The sequence below is a fragment of the Elephas maximus genome, chromosome 3 (genome assembly GCF_024166365.1).
Source record: "Elephas maximus indicus isolate mEleMax1 chromosome 3, mEleMax1 primary haplotype, whole genome shotgun sequence".
Taxonomy (NCBI): domain Eukaryota; kingdom Metazoa; phylum Chordata; class Mammalia; order Proboscidea; family Elephantidae; genus Elephas; species Elephas maximus.
Window position 1 is genome coordinate 194,079,617 of NC_064821.1, and position 12,554 is coordinate 194,092,170.

Genomic DNA, 12,554 nt, shown 5'->3' on the forward strand with positions numbered 1-12,554 from the left:
ATTTGAGCCGAGCGTCTTTCAGGTTACTGGTTAGAGTGACTCCAATTCTCCCTTTTTTCCATAATTAAAAAAAAAAAAGTTAAAATTTTCTTGGAAAAAGCCAAGGATCACATAGGAGTAAGTCCCAGTGAGACTTTTGTACAAGCATCGCGCCTTTCAGCTCCACCTCCGAAAGATTTTCAGCTTGCGTATCTCTCTCATACCAGCCCAGCAAACATTTATTGAATACTTGCTGTCTTCCAACCACCGTGCTGAGGACACAGAGGTGAGCAAGCTAGACACTAACCGTGGTCTCACAGAGTTCCAATGCCTTTAGGAATAAGATCGCACAGGAATGAAAAGCCACTTTTTCTCCCACTCGCTCACGTAGAAGGATCACCTGCTATCTAACATGGATTTGTATTGCTCTCTTAACCTTAATAAGTTAAAAAGCAAGGTGTCCCCGAGCCTGTTTACAGGTTGCAATGGGAACATAAATTTCCCTTCCACCACTATGCTCTTGGCTCCAGCCACCTGACCTTTCTGCTCCTGAAACAGTCTGTCCTTCCTACCTGTTGGCCTTTCACTTGCTGTTCCTCTGCCTGGAACACTCATACTCCTGATTTCCCATCAGGTCTCGGCTGGAATGTCACCCTGTCAAAGAGACTTTCCTTATTGAAATTGTCTTTTTGGCTTAGTTGCTAGGTTTTTTAATTATCTATCACCCCAATAGAACAAAAGCTCCTCAAGGACAGGGACCTTGGCTGTCACCTTGTTTTCTTCTGGGTCAGTACCTAAAATAGCATCTAGCTAATAATAGTTCAATAAGTATTTACTGAATAAATAAATGTACAAATTCCACCTCTTTTCTGGGCATTCCAACTTATTCCAATACCTGCGAATATACAAACCCACTCTTCCTCCTCTGCTTTCCTAGCTGGGAGCCCCTACACATCCCATGTACCTAAAAAGTGTACTGGTGCCTATGCCCACCTGCACCCCCACTTCCAGAAAGAATGAAGTCCCTCCTCTAATGCCTTTTCTGTCGGCCAATTCAGCTGGGCGGGGCCTGCTCCTTTAATCTGGGCCCCACCTGCTCTGGTCAGACAGGTTTGGAGACACAGGTAAAGAGAGGGAGACGGAGAGAAATACTTGTAGAGCCAGCAGGGAGCTGGGCAGCTCCTTCCCAGACACCGGCCAGGACCCTCCACCTGTCTCCAGATGGAAAGTAAGAGGGTGTCATGGGTCCAAACTGCGAGGAGGGGTAGAAGGGTCCTTGAGGAAAAGGAGGGAGCAGTGAGGTGCAGACCAAATGGCAGGGTGGAAAGAAAGGCAGGAGGAGAGACATGGAAAACAGCCATTATTAAACCTGGAAGTTGGGAATGGACAGACCCCAGCCCTGTGGAGGTAGATGAAGTAGGCCAGTGAGGTGTTTGGAATCTGACCAAATACCCAGATTGGAGCTGAAGGGACAGGGTGCCCTGGGACAGCTAGCTCCCTAGGACATATTTGTAGGCAAATCACGGGCATCCACTGCCACTAGAGTTCCACGTGGTGGTCTGCAGGGGGAAGGGCAGGTGGGAAAATAGGGGGGCAGCTTCTCTAGTCACAGGAAGGTCCTGGGTGGAAAGGAAGTTCTTGGCAAAGTTCTAGACACCTCCTCTTTCTCCCTTTCCTGGATTAGGGTGGCCATGACCCCAGGGGTTTTGGTGGAGTGGGGCAGAAGGCGTGGGTAGGCCAGCTGAGGCCATAACTGCCAGGACCTGTGCCCCCCTGACTCACCGTCTCCTGCTGGTTGGCATTTGGTGTCGAAAGGGAGCCTCCATTTCAGCTGCTCACTTCCCTTCCACCTCCCTCTGTTTCAACACCTTCCTCACAGCATGTTCTCCTTAAGGTCCCAGATGGGGCTCAAGCCCATCAAGGGTCTGTCCTGGAGAGTTCCAGCTCTGCCCGCTTGTCCTAAGGGCCAGAGGACAGGGGCACTGACAGAGCTTCCCTCTGCTCTCTGCAGGGTGACATGACCTCGCTGTAGACCCCAGAACTGAGGCCTCAGCATGACCAAACCTGAGACTGTAGCCCTGTTGGAAGTGAAGGGGTCCGAGGCTTTGGAAAAGAGCCCACCTCAGGCTTTGGTTCCCAATGGCCAGCAGCCAGAAGGGGAAGGTGGGGCTGAGTCCCCCAGAGCTGAGTCCCCCAGAGTGGAGTCTTCGGTTGGGTCTCCCATGGCTGGAGAGGGGACTGAGGATGGTCTGGACAGCACAGTGAGCGAGGCTGCCACCTTGCCCTGGGGGACTGGCCCCCAGCCCAGTGCTCCGTTCCCAGACCCCCCCGGCTGGCGGGGCATTGGGCCAGAGTCCCTAGAGTCAGAGCCACCTCCCAGGCCAGAGGAGCCATCCGAAGATGATGTGAACCTGCTGCCTGAGAAGGCAGCCCGCGCCTTTGTGCCCATCGACCTACAATGCATTGAGCGGCGGCCCCAGGAGGACCTCATAGTGCGCTGTGAGTCAGGCGAGGAGGAGCGCCGGGCCTTTCTGCCCACCCGGGCCACCCACCCTGAGCCCCCTGAGCGCAAGTGGGCTGAGGCAGTGGTGAGGCCACCTAGCCGGTCCTGCAAGGGCTGTGGGAGCCGTGAGGGGCTGAGGGCCGTGGCCTCGGTAGGGGCCGCCCTCATCCTCTTCCCCTGCCTACTGTATGGGGCATATGCCTTCTTGCCCTTCGATGCCCCTCGGCTGCCCACAGTGAGTTCCCGTCTGGTCTACACGCTGCGCTGCGGGGTCTTTGCCACCTTCCCCATCGTGCTGGGTGAGCTCGGGGCCCTTCAGAAGAAAGGGGACATCTGGGAACTAGACTCGAGGAGGGTGGGACCTGCTGGTTTGGGGAGCAGTTGGGTTTCCCTTCACTCGAGCTGGACCCCTCATGGCCTCCTGTGCCCTGCCACCTGTGTGTCCACCCATCTTAGGACCACCTCAGCCCCACTGTGTATAATCTATGCACTTTCCTTCTGTGGGGCCTGCACCCTCCACTGTGAACCCTGGCCCCAGCTTCCTGCCTAAAGCTCCTTCCTCCTGTCTTTCCTGACTCTGTGTGCTCCCCAACCCCACCCCAGGAATCCTGGTATATGGGCTGAGCCTGCTGTGCTTTTCTGCCCTACGGCCCTTTGGGGAGCCCCGGCGGGAGGTGGAGATCCACCGGCGATATGTGGCCCAGTCGGTGCAGCTCTTCATCCTCTACTTCTTCAACCTGGCCGTGCTTTCCACCTACCTGCCCCAGGACACCCTCAAGCTGCTCCCACTGCTCACTGGCCTCTTTGCCATCTCCAGGTGAGTTGGGACTGCGGGTGGAGCTTGAGGGCAAGGCAGTGATGCTAGAGGGACCCAGGCAACTGAATGGCTGGAGAACCAGGGACAGGGGTCTTTCTGGATTCTGCATCAGCCCAAATGTGAATCCTGGAGCAGTGAGTCCACTTTCTCCCTTGCACTTGACCTCACCTGGTAGTGGGTAATCAGCTCATATGTCTTCTCATAGGAAGCTGACTTCAGAGACATATATACCAACCTAGAACCTGAAGGGCATTCAGGCATCATCCTGACCAACCTCCCACCCGTTGTAGCCACTCCTCTGTGGCACTCTGGTCTAGTGGCCATTTGGCGTCTTGTTGAACACCCCCTCAGATAAGGGGCTCAATTCTTTACAAGACAATCTGTTTCACTTCTTAAAGGTCCTGATTGTTATAAAGGAGCCCTGGTGGCACAATGGTTAAGTGCTCAGCTGCTAACTGAAAGGTTGGAGGTTCTAACCCACCACTGCTCTGTGGGAGAAGAAACCTGGCGATCTGCTCCTGTAAAGATTACAGCCTGGGAGACCCCATGGGGCAGTTCTACTCTGTCACACTGGGTCTCTATGAGTCAGAATCGACTCGAGGGCACACAACAATTATTAGGAGTCCCTGGGCATTGCAAATGACTTGCACCCACTACTAATCAAAAAGTTGATGGTTTTGAACCCACCCAGTAGCACCATGAGAGAAAGGCCTGGTGATCTGCTTCCATAAAGATTACAGCCAAGAAAACCCCACGGAGCTGAATTCTACTCTGTAATACATGGGGTTGCCATGAGTCGGAATTGACTTGATGACAACAGGTTAACTGTTAGAAAGTTTTTATGTTGTGCTGAAAACTGCTGCCCCGACCCTGATCTCTGGAATTGCCTAAGGCAAATTCAGGCGTTTGATGACAGCTCTTAAACCCCCTAGCTCAGCACCCTGCTACCCAGTCTCTTTCTTTGCTAACTGCCCAGGTCCCTTCACTGTCCCAGGTCCTTTCCTCTGGGCAGGAAATTCTCCTGCTTGTTAATGGGGACCCTTCAAGGGCACTATCCTATTCATGCAAACCATGGCCACATTAGCTCTCATGGTAGCGTCATTACTCTCCTTTCATTCAGAGTCTGCAGTCCCCTGAAATCCCTAGGGCTTTTTCCACGTGAACTACTGTTCACCTGGAAGGCATCTTTGAATTTCTGAGCCCAAACGCAGGTCTTTCCATTTTTCCCTAATACATTTCCTCTTGTTACTTTTGATACAGGCTTCCAGGTAGCTTTAACTGCTAAAATATTATTCCTTATATCAAGCTAAAATGTGCCTTCCTGTCACTTTTGATTGTAGTCTAGTGGTCAGCTGTACCCCCCTCCCCCAGCCTCCTGACCATCATGCAGCTTTGCCTTTTCTCTCCGTAAATGTTTCTCAAGATAAATATGTTCCTGCTTACGTAACTCAACCTCCCATCTCTCTTGGAGAATGCTGGTCTCAGGGAGAAGTTGGCTTAAGCAGTAAGAATCATTAGGCAGCTAAAGGAAGACTCAGCAATTATCCGGTCCAGCCGCCTCATTTTATAGGACTGGAATCCAGGTCCCTTCCTCCTTCTATCCAGGCTCCTTTTTTCTCTTCCATGGCCAAGTTGCCTTAGCATTTTGTCCCTGTTTCATCATCTATAAAATGCAGTTGTTGTGAGGACTGAATGAGTTAATTCCTGTAGGGTGCTTACAGCAGCCAGGCACTTGGGAAGGCTTGATAAATGTGGCCTCTTACTGTTATCCCATGCTGCTTCCTGGTACAGTCCAGAAACCGCAGTTACTCTTCCCTCCCTTTCACAGGTGAAAAAGCAATTTTGTAATGAGTGGTCAGTCCTTTTTATATTAAGCAGATGCTGCTCCTCCAATCCCCATTGAAGGATGTGTATTTTGTTTTTCCGAAAGGGAAAATTTGGTGGCTGACCCATCCCTCTGGGCTTCAAGCCCTCGTGAAGCTGGCTTCTCCTCTTTTTCCTCTGCCCCTTTAAAAAGACAGGAGGCTTGGGTTCAAATCACAGCTTTGCTATTTCCCAGATGTATAACCTTGAGCCAGTCTTATTTAACCCCTTTGGAGCCTTAGTTTCCTCATTGGCAAAAGAGGAAATAAACACACTGAAATGCACTGCCGATGTAAAAGAATGAGGAAGCTGTTTATATACTGATATAAAATTATCTCCAAGATACGTTAAAAGAAAAAAATCAACGTGTAGAACAGTGCATATAGTATGCTGCTGTACTTCAAAAAAGGGAGAAAAAGAAAACAAAAATCGTTTCGCTCATCCTATGTGTGTAAAAGATCACTTGAAGCACAAGAAACCATAACACCGGCTGCCAGGGAGTCAGGAAAGGTACTATATGCATGGGGGTACCTTTGAATTTTGAACCATGTCAATGTATACTACCCATTCGAAAATTTTTAATTAAAATTTGAAAAATATATAAAAGAGGAGGATAAATATACCGGTTTCATAGAGATGTGGATAAGTCTAATAGTGCTGTTCAAGTAATTAGCACAGTACCTGGCACATTGTAAGTGCACGAATATTGGCTGTTATTAGTATACCAGCTGTATTCACCAGCCCCCATCTACCTCCTTCACTGTGTGTTCTCACCACCATCAGCCTATGCGCTTCCCTCGAGGGTGGTGGTGGTTATGAGCTTATGTCCAGTGGGCGACAGACTCATGGCCACCCCACGCACAACGGATGGGACTGTTGTGATCCATAGGATGGTCTGACCCTTTCTTGCCTTCGCAGGCTGATATACTGGCTGACCTTCGCCGTGGGCCGCTCCTTCCGAGGCTTTGGCTACGGCTTGACGTTCCTGCCGCTGCTGGCCATGCTGGTGTGGAACCTCTACTACATGTTCGTGGTGGAGCCCGAGCGCATGCTCACTGCGGCGGAGAGCCGCCTGGACTACCCGGACCACGCCCACTCCGCCTCCATCTACAGGCCCCGCCCCTGGGGCTGAGCCGCTGGCCCTCCAGTCTCCCGGGTTCGCGGGTGGGCTGATCCGGGATGGGCTTGGGGCACTTCTCTGAATGGGTTTGCTGGCCTGGACTGTGCCCCAATCCTGGTGCCTCTGAGGGATGAATCCCGCTAGTGCCCCAGGGGTCCCATGCAATCAGAGCCCGCACCGTCCTCTGTTCCCCTGCCAGCGCGGCTCTTCACAGTCATGAGGCAGGGTTTTAGTTTTCTTGCAGGGAAAGAGATGAACCACTCCGTCCTTTAAGGATGCTGAGGGCACGGGGGCCAGAAACAGGGAGGTTTTTTCCTGAGCAGCCTCCCACCACTGCCACACAAGGCCCACTAATGCTGGACTCTGCCCCCTCCCAAGGCCCCTGCTAAGTAGGTAGCAGAGCCACAGCCAAACCTTTGATCATTTCTGTGTCTGACATGCTATGAGACAGGACTTTGAAGTTTGGTGAAAACCTTCCCTAGGGGGTCTGGGTTTGGGATGACCTGCCCTTTAGCCTCAGCCAAGATTATTCCAGTTGTCCCAACCCAGGGCTGCTGCCTCATCCTTTCCAACATATTTAGGCCCCTGTGACTTCCCACCTCTAAAGTGCCCACAAATCACACCTCTTGCATGGGAAAAGGGGAGCAGACAGGGAAACCTGCCTCCCAAGAGCACAAAAAGTGGCTGTGGAGTGAGTGTATGACCATGCATGTGGCAGCTGGGGAGTGACTGGACGGCACAGTGGCAAATGTTAACCGAGTGTGAGTATGTGTGTATATGTGTGTGGGGGACAATAAATTACTACCACAGACTTGATTGGTTGTTTCTTTGTGTTTGTCCCCTAGTCTCCAGCATCCCTTCCTTGATTCAGACTGTGCAGCAGAAACCTCCCAGCTCCACATGGTAGGGGGTGGCTGGTTGGAGCCTCTGTCCCATGGCAAGGGGGAGAACTAGGCCTGGTGAAAAACAGAAACACACCTTCCACACCCATCTCTGAGCCTGCCCATTCGCTGGAACCAGCCCAAACCGGCCCAACAACACTCATACATTGAGAGGCTGGAGCTCTATAAAAAAAAAGTCTATTTCACCACCTCCAGGGCAGCCAGCCAGTTAGAAAGCCTCTCATTCAGGCCTGTTAAGTCCCATCCAGGGGAAATGGGGAGGCGGGGAGGAGGAGCAGGGGAGGCAACACCAAGGGGACCCTTCCTCTACCAATAACCCCATCCCTGGCCTCCTCTCCAGGGTATGAAAGAAGCCCGAGCTGGGAGTCTCCACACTGTCGAGGCTGGGGTTTGAGGTTCTGCAGAAAAGCAAGATGGCGTGGTTAGGAACATTGACCCTCCAACCTACAGAGGTATGAGGCACAGCAAGGCAGGTTCAGTGATGTCCTTCCCTCTAACAAGAGGGCCTCAATTTATGGGCTGGTACTCTGAGTACTGCTTGTGGTGCAGGAGCAGAATCAGGCCCCCGCCTAGCAGCATGAGCCCTGGAGCACCCAAGGCTACCGCCATGATACCCAGGACTAGTGGGGACAAGGCATCCACCGGAGGGGAGCCCATACCCAGGAGCATCGACCTAGAGCAAGCAGGGTGAAAAAGAGTTAGCAGGCTTAGGACAGAGGACTGGGAGGCTCAGCTCTCCCCCACCCCAATCCCCCAAACCCCTCAGCCCAGGCCCTGGCTCTCACCAGCTGAGGTAGTATTGGTCCCAGTAGCCAGGGCCTGTGGAAGCCCCAAACGTCAGATTGAAGGCACAGAAGTTGGTCTGGGACCCAAAGTAGGCCTGGACAATGGGTGACTGGGGAAGAGAGTATGCCAAGGTGGGGTGAAGTGGGGATACTTGGCAGGGCAGGGCTGATTCTCGGCCCCTCTGCTTCTGTGAGAAAGCCACTGGTCGCCACTGCACGAAGCCTGATGGGAGGGAGCCCCACAGTAGCTGGTCCAACTGGGAAGAAAGACAAGGCAGAGTGAAGACGATCAACCCTTTTTGTCCCTCGTCCCCTCCCAGTCTCCATCAGTCACTAGTAGTGACAGGCACTGTGCCAGGGGAAGCAGGGGTCCAAGTCCTAGGCCTGGTTCTAGAACTGACAGGCTGTGCACGAGGGCTTCAGTCTCTGCTCTGTAGAAAGGAGTCGTACTAGATCAGCACCAAGTCCTTTTCTAGCTCTGACATCCTGCAAGTCAGCACTCAGCTCCTTCCTTTGAGGCCCCTGCAGATCCCCACCTGCCAGACCACAAGTCACATGGCACGGCCTTCTGCCTGTCTCCTCCACTGAGTTAGATTGGTTAGCACTTTGCCCAGCACTTAGAGGAGCTGAATAAAGTGTTGCTAAATGTTAAATGTTTGAATGACTCTCTGAAGTCCTGATGGGGTCCCACCTACATGCCCCACCCATGTACCTCTCCACTGGAAGCCTGACCTGGAAGACAGCAGGTGCATATTCATCGTCGATGGAGCGCTGCTCCTGCACTGAGGGGCAGTCAGGGCCCTGGCTCAAGGTAGCTACCTCCAGCCCAAACAGGGAGCAGTTTCCCCGGGGAGAGGCCCCAGTCAGGACTACCTCCAGCTGGCAGGTGTCTGCCGTGTGCAGGAGGCGAGGGGGTTGGATTGGCCGGCCAGATGTGGAAAACGCCTGGACCTAGAAAGGAGGAGGCACAGGACATGTGGGAAGCAGATGAATGCCTGAGCTTGAGGTCCACCCCCATCATTAACTCCCACCCCCATAAATAAGCCTTAATTCCTTCTGATTCCCCACATTCTTACCCTGAACGACAGGCTGCCATTGACAAAAGCCTTGGTAAGGTCATGTATGGGGCGGCCTCGAAATGTGGCACTTAGGGTGGCAGGATCCAATGAGTCAGTGATGTTGTTCCAGGAGAACTCAGCCAAAGAGTATGGGGGATACGGTTTTCCTGGGAGCTTTGCTGTCACATCGGACACATTGGTGCTATCAAACTCAAACAGCTGGAGGACAGGGGTGGGACAGGACTGGGGTTGCCTGGGTGGAGCTTTCTCCTGGATCATCACCCTCCTACTCATTGGCCCCACCCCCAGTCTTCAGCTCCTCCCTCAAATGAGGATGAACCCCCTCCTCTGAGGCTCTTCTCTTTGGTTTTTCCCAACCTCCTCACCCTGGTAAAGACAAGGGCAGAAGAAAACTGGATGCTGTCCTTGGGGAGTACCATCAGGCCCTCATCAGGCTCAGGGGATAGCAGGCGGCTCCAGTTGACGCTCAGGAAGCTGTGGGGGGTGTTGGTGGCCACCAGCAGGACTGCTGGAAGCCCCAGGCTGCTCCACACATAGTGCAGCGTGGAGTTGGCACCCACTGCCCGGATATGCAGCAAGTTCTGGGGGGGCCCTGGCCAGCCAGGGACGGCCTCCAGAGATACCTGGAACAAGGAGTAGTGTGAATGAGGAGGGAGGGTTGAGGGAACAGGATCAGGGAGAGACAGAGGGCAAAGGAGATGCCTCAGTGGGGGGACTTGGGGAATACTGGGGAAGGGGCGGGATCTCTCAGAGACCGAGGCAAGAGACTTGGGTGTGGGAGCTAAGGGAATCCTGGGGGAAGGGGCAGAGGTGAGTTGGAGGAGATGGGGATACAGCCAGTGGCAGATCAGGGCACAGGACTATGAGGAAGGGAAAAATCCAAGACTAGCCTGCACCTGGGTCACTCAAGGCTGAGTCAGGGTCCAGACTTCACCTGAAGGTACAAAGTCCTCACATCCACCCTACTCCACAATTCTTTTACCCCTGGCTGCCTCCCCTCTCCCCAGATGGAAGAATCCTTCTCTTGGCAGCCAGGCCCCCACCCCTCATTTGCCCCATATTCCAGCCACCCCGAAAGGGTAGCATTTCCTGAAACCGCTGTTGTTCCTAGCCCCAGAGCCTCACCTGGCGGGTCTCCTCCCCCAGCAGACCAAACGGGGCTGCAGACAGAAGTAGGCTCAGGAGGAGTATGGGGCTGGGGGCACAGAGCCCCCAACCCCAGCTGGGCTCCCCACAGCCGCACATGTGGCCCAACTTCCTAACAGGCACCGGAAAGTCAAGTGACTTGGATTCAGCTGATCCCTTTAAAGGGCGGAGCCACCATACCAGTTCTTAAAGAGACCGCCTCCCTTAGCTCAGATTTCAGCTTGAGTTAGAATACAATTAGAACCCTTGGGAGTTCGCCTTCCCTGACTTGGAGGACAAGCAAGACACCCCACAGGAGATATGTGGACACACTTCTGTCCTCTTCTACCCAGCTGGTCCCACTGCACAGTTGCCTGTAGTGGGCATGATGTCTGGATTTAAGATCCAAATGGGACCCCAATAAAATTCCATGGGAGAGGTAGTGCACCCCGGAGGGCTTTTATCAATCTAATATTTATTGAGCTCCCATGTATGCAGGTTCTTGTTCTGGAAGAGTTACCAATTTTATTGTGGAGAAAATACGCCTCAGGAAGATAAGATACGAGAGCAGCACGTACATATTTGCCCAAAGAGGAAGGAAGTTGCGACTGGCTGAAGGAATGCGCTTCTTGTTGTCGCTTTTTTTTTTAATTTTGCTTGCTTTCAAATTAAAATTATATAGATAGTACAAAATCCAATAGGCACCAGAGAGTAACATCTTCATTCCCCAGTAACCTGGTTACTCCTCCAATGGACAAATCACCCGTTTCTTATGTATCCTTCCAAAGATATTTTATGTGTACTCAAGAACATGTATTTAAAATGCTGCACAACGATGGCACCCAAACACTGCTCCGCAGTTTGGTTTTTCCATTAATATATTGACAACTGTTCTTTACCAACACACTTGGAGCTACCTGATTCTACACAGTAATTGCAGGGGGGTGTTCTGAGGATATATCTAATCTAACCAGAACCATGATTATTTCCATTACTTTGCTATGGCAAACAATGGTGGAAGAAATATCCCCCCTTGGACATACAGCATGTCATGTGTTTGTACCCAAACCCATACGATGACTACCCAGGAGCAGCACTGCCCTGTCAAATGGCCCCTGTATGAGCTTTACCAATAGACACTCACACCATACTTTTGCATGCCCATTTTCCCACACCCCCAAAAGCGTTTACCAACCTAATTTGCCATTTCTCTTTGAAAAAGGTTAAGCATCTCATGTTTTGCAGAGGCATTCATTTTTGCTTCCCTGGGCACTGTTTATACCCTTTGCCTATTTTTCTGTAGGCCTTTTCTTACTTGTGAAGTCCTAAAAATTCTTTGTGGAAATTAACTGTGTTGTCGCAAAGGATTCCCTTTTTTTTTTTTTTTTGGCCATGCAAATTCTTTATGTGGCTATATTTTTCCCCTACTCTAATATGTATTTTAAATCTTCTTTTCCCCCTGTGCTCTTAGTTTCACTTTTATATCTGTATTTAAAATTTTCACCTGCCTGAAATTAAATTTTGCTGTAAAGAACAAAGTAGGCATCCAGCTTCATTTTCTTCCCCAAATGGCTATACTCGGTGTCATGGATTGAATTATGTTCCCCCAAAAATGTATCAACTTGGTTAGGCCATGATTCCCAGTATTGTATGGTTGTCCTCCATTTTGTGATTGCAGTTTTATGTTGACGATTACAGTGGGATTGTACCACTGCCCTTACTCAGGTCACCTCCCTGATTCATCGTAAAGGGAGTTTCCCTGGGGTGTGGCCTGTACCACCTTTTCTCTCTTAAGAGACAGAAGGAAAAGAGAAGAGCAAGAAAGCAGCACCAGGAGCAGAGTGCGCCCTTTGGACACAGGGTCCCTGCACCTAAGAAGCTCTTTGACCAGGGGAAGATTTGAGGACAAGGGCCTTCCTACAGAACCGACAAAGATAGCAAGCCTTCCCCTGGAGCTGACACCCTGAATTTGGACTTGTAATCTACTAGGCTGTGAAAGAGTAAATTTCTTTTTGTTAAAGTCATCCACTTGTGGTATTTGTTATAGCAGTACTAGATAACAAACACTGGGATTCTCAAAGTTCCCTTATCTTTCTTAAGGAAAAAAGTACTTTTATATCTTCAGAGATATCAACTCTGAGAAATGGTAAAAATAAGAATAAAAGCCTTGGATGACTGAGTAGTGTGTTTGGTTCGTCAGGAATTCAAGCCTGCCCCATCATGCAAAAAGTTTTGCTTTATGAGGGAAAAATAGGATTTGACTTAATCTAGGAGTTTGACAGTGGGAAGAACCATCAACAAAGTCAGGAGGGTGGCAAAATTCTTTTCCTAAGTCTAGTGCCTAGGGTTCACGCAGAGCAGTAGAAGAAGTGACCTGTATG

At 51.2% G+C, this 12,554-nt stretch overlaps 2 protein-coding genes across 4 annotated transcripts; one reads left to right on the plus strand and one right to left on the minus strand.

Annotated features, from left to right (window-relative positions):
- The first annotated feature begins 1,098 nt into the window (after positions 1-1,098).
- Positions 1,099-6,294, plus strand: TMEM79 (transmembrane protein 79). The gene is made up of 4 exons (XM_049880782.1): positions 1,099-1,207; positions 1,991-2,781; positions 3,086-3,299; positions 6,081-6,294. The coding sequence occupies exons 2-4, from the start codon at positions 2,034-2,036 to the stop codon at positions 6,292-6,294; spliced, it is 1,176 nt and encodes a 391-aa protein (XP_049736739.1). The 5' UTR covers positions 1,099-1,207; positions 1,991-2,033.
- Positions 5,504-10,338, minus strand: GLMP (glycosylated lysosomal membrane protein). Of its 3 annotated transcripts, none has more exons than XM_049880780.1 (6): positions 10,174-10,338; positions 9,414-9,671; positions 9,046-9,246; positions 8,702-8,920; positions 7,970-8,226; positions 5,504-7,238 (listed from the first exon to the last, which is right to left on the minus strand). In XM_049880780.1, exons 1-6 carry the CDS (start codon positions 10,291-10,293, stop codon positions 7,124-7,126), a joined length of 1,170 nt encoding a protein of 389 aa, XP_049736737.1. In that variant the 5' UTR covers positions 10,294-10,338; the 3' UTR covers positions 5,504-7,123. The 3 variants fall into 3 exon arrangements, with proteins under 3 accessions (XP_049736737.1, XP_049736738.1, XP_049736735.1); XM_049880781.1 differs by having other exon boundaries at positions 7,149-7,582; XM_049880778.1 differs by having other exon boundaries at positions 7,149-7,857.
- Positions 10,339-12,554: the final 2,216 nt, after the last annotated feature.

Bases quoted from the DNA above. Each gene is read 5' to 3' on its own strand.
- TMEM79 (XM_049880782.1), top strand. From the start codon at position 2,034: ATGACCAAACCTGAGACTGTAGCCCTGTTGGAAGTGAAGGGGTCCGAG. The intron at 2,782-3,085 runs GTGAGCTCGGGG...ACCCCACCCCAG, and splicing joins CACCTTCCCCATCGTGCTGG to GAATCCTGGTATATGGGCTG. The intron at 3,300-6,080 runs GTGAGTTGGGAC...TTGCCTTCGCAG, and splicing joins GGCCTCTTTGCCATCTCCAG to GCTGATATACTGGCTGACCT.
- GLMP (XM_049880778.1), bottom strand. From the start codon at position 10,293: ATGTGCGGCTGTGGGGAGCCCAGCTGGGGTTGGGGGCTCTGTGCCCCC. The intron at 8,921-9,045 runs GTAAGAATGTGG...CCTCCTTTCTAG, and splicing joins ATGGCAGCCTGTCGTTCAGG to GTCCAGGCGTTTTCCACATC. The intron at 7,858-7,969 runs GTGAGAGCCAGG...TGCTTGCTCTAG, and splicing joins GACCAATACTACCTCAGCTG to GTCGATGCTCCTGGGTATGG.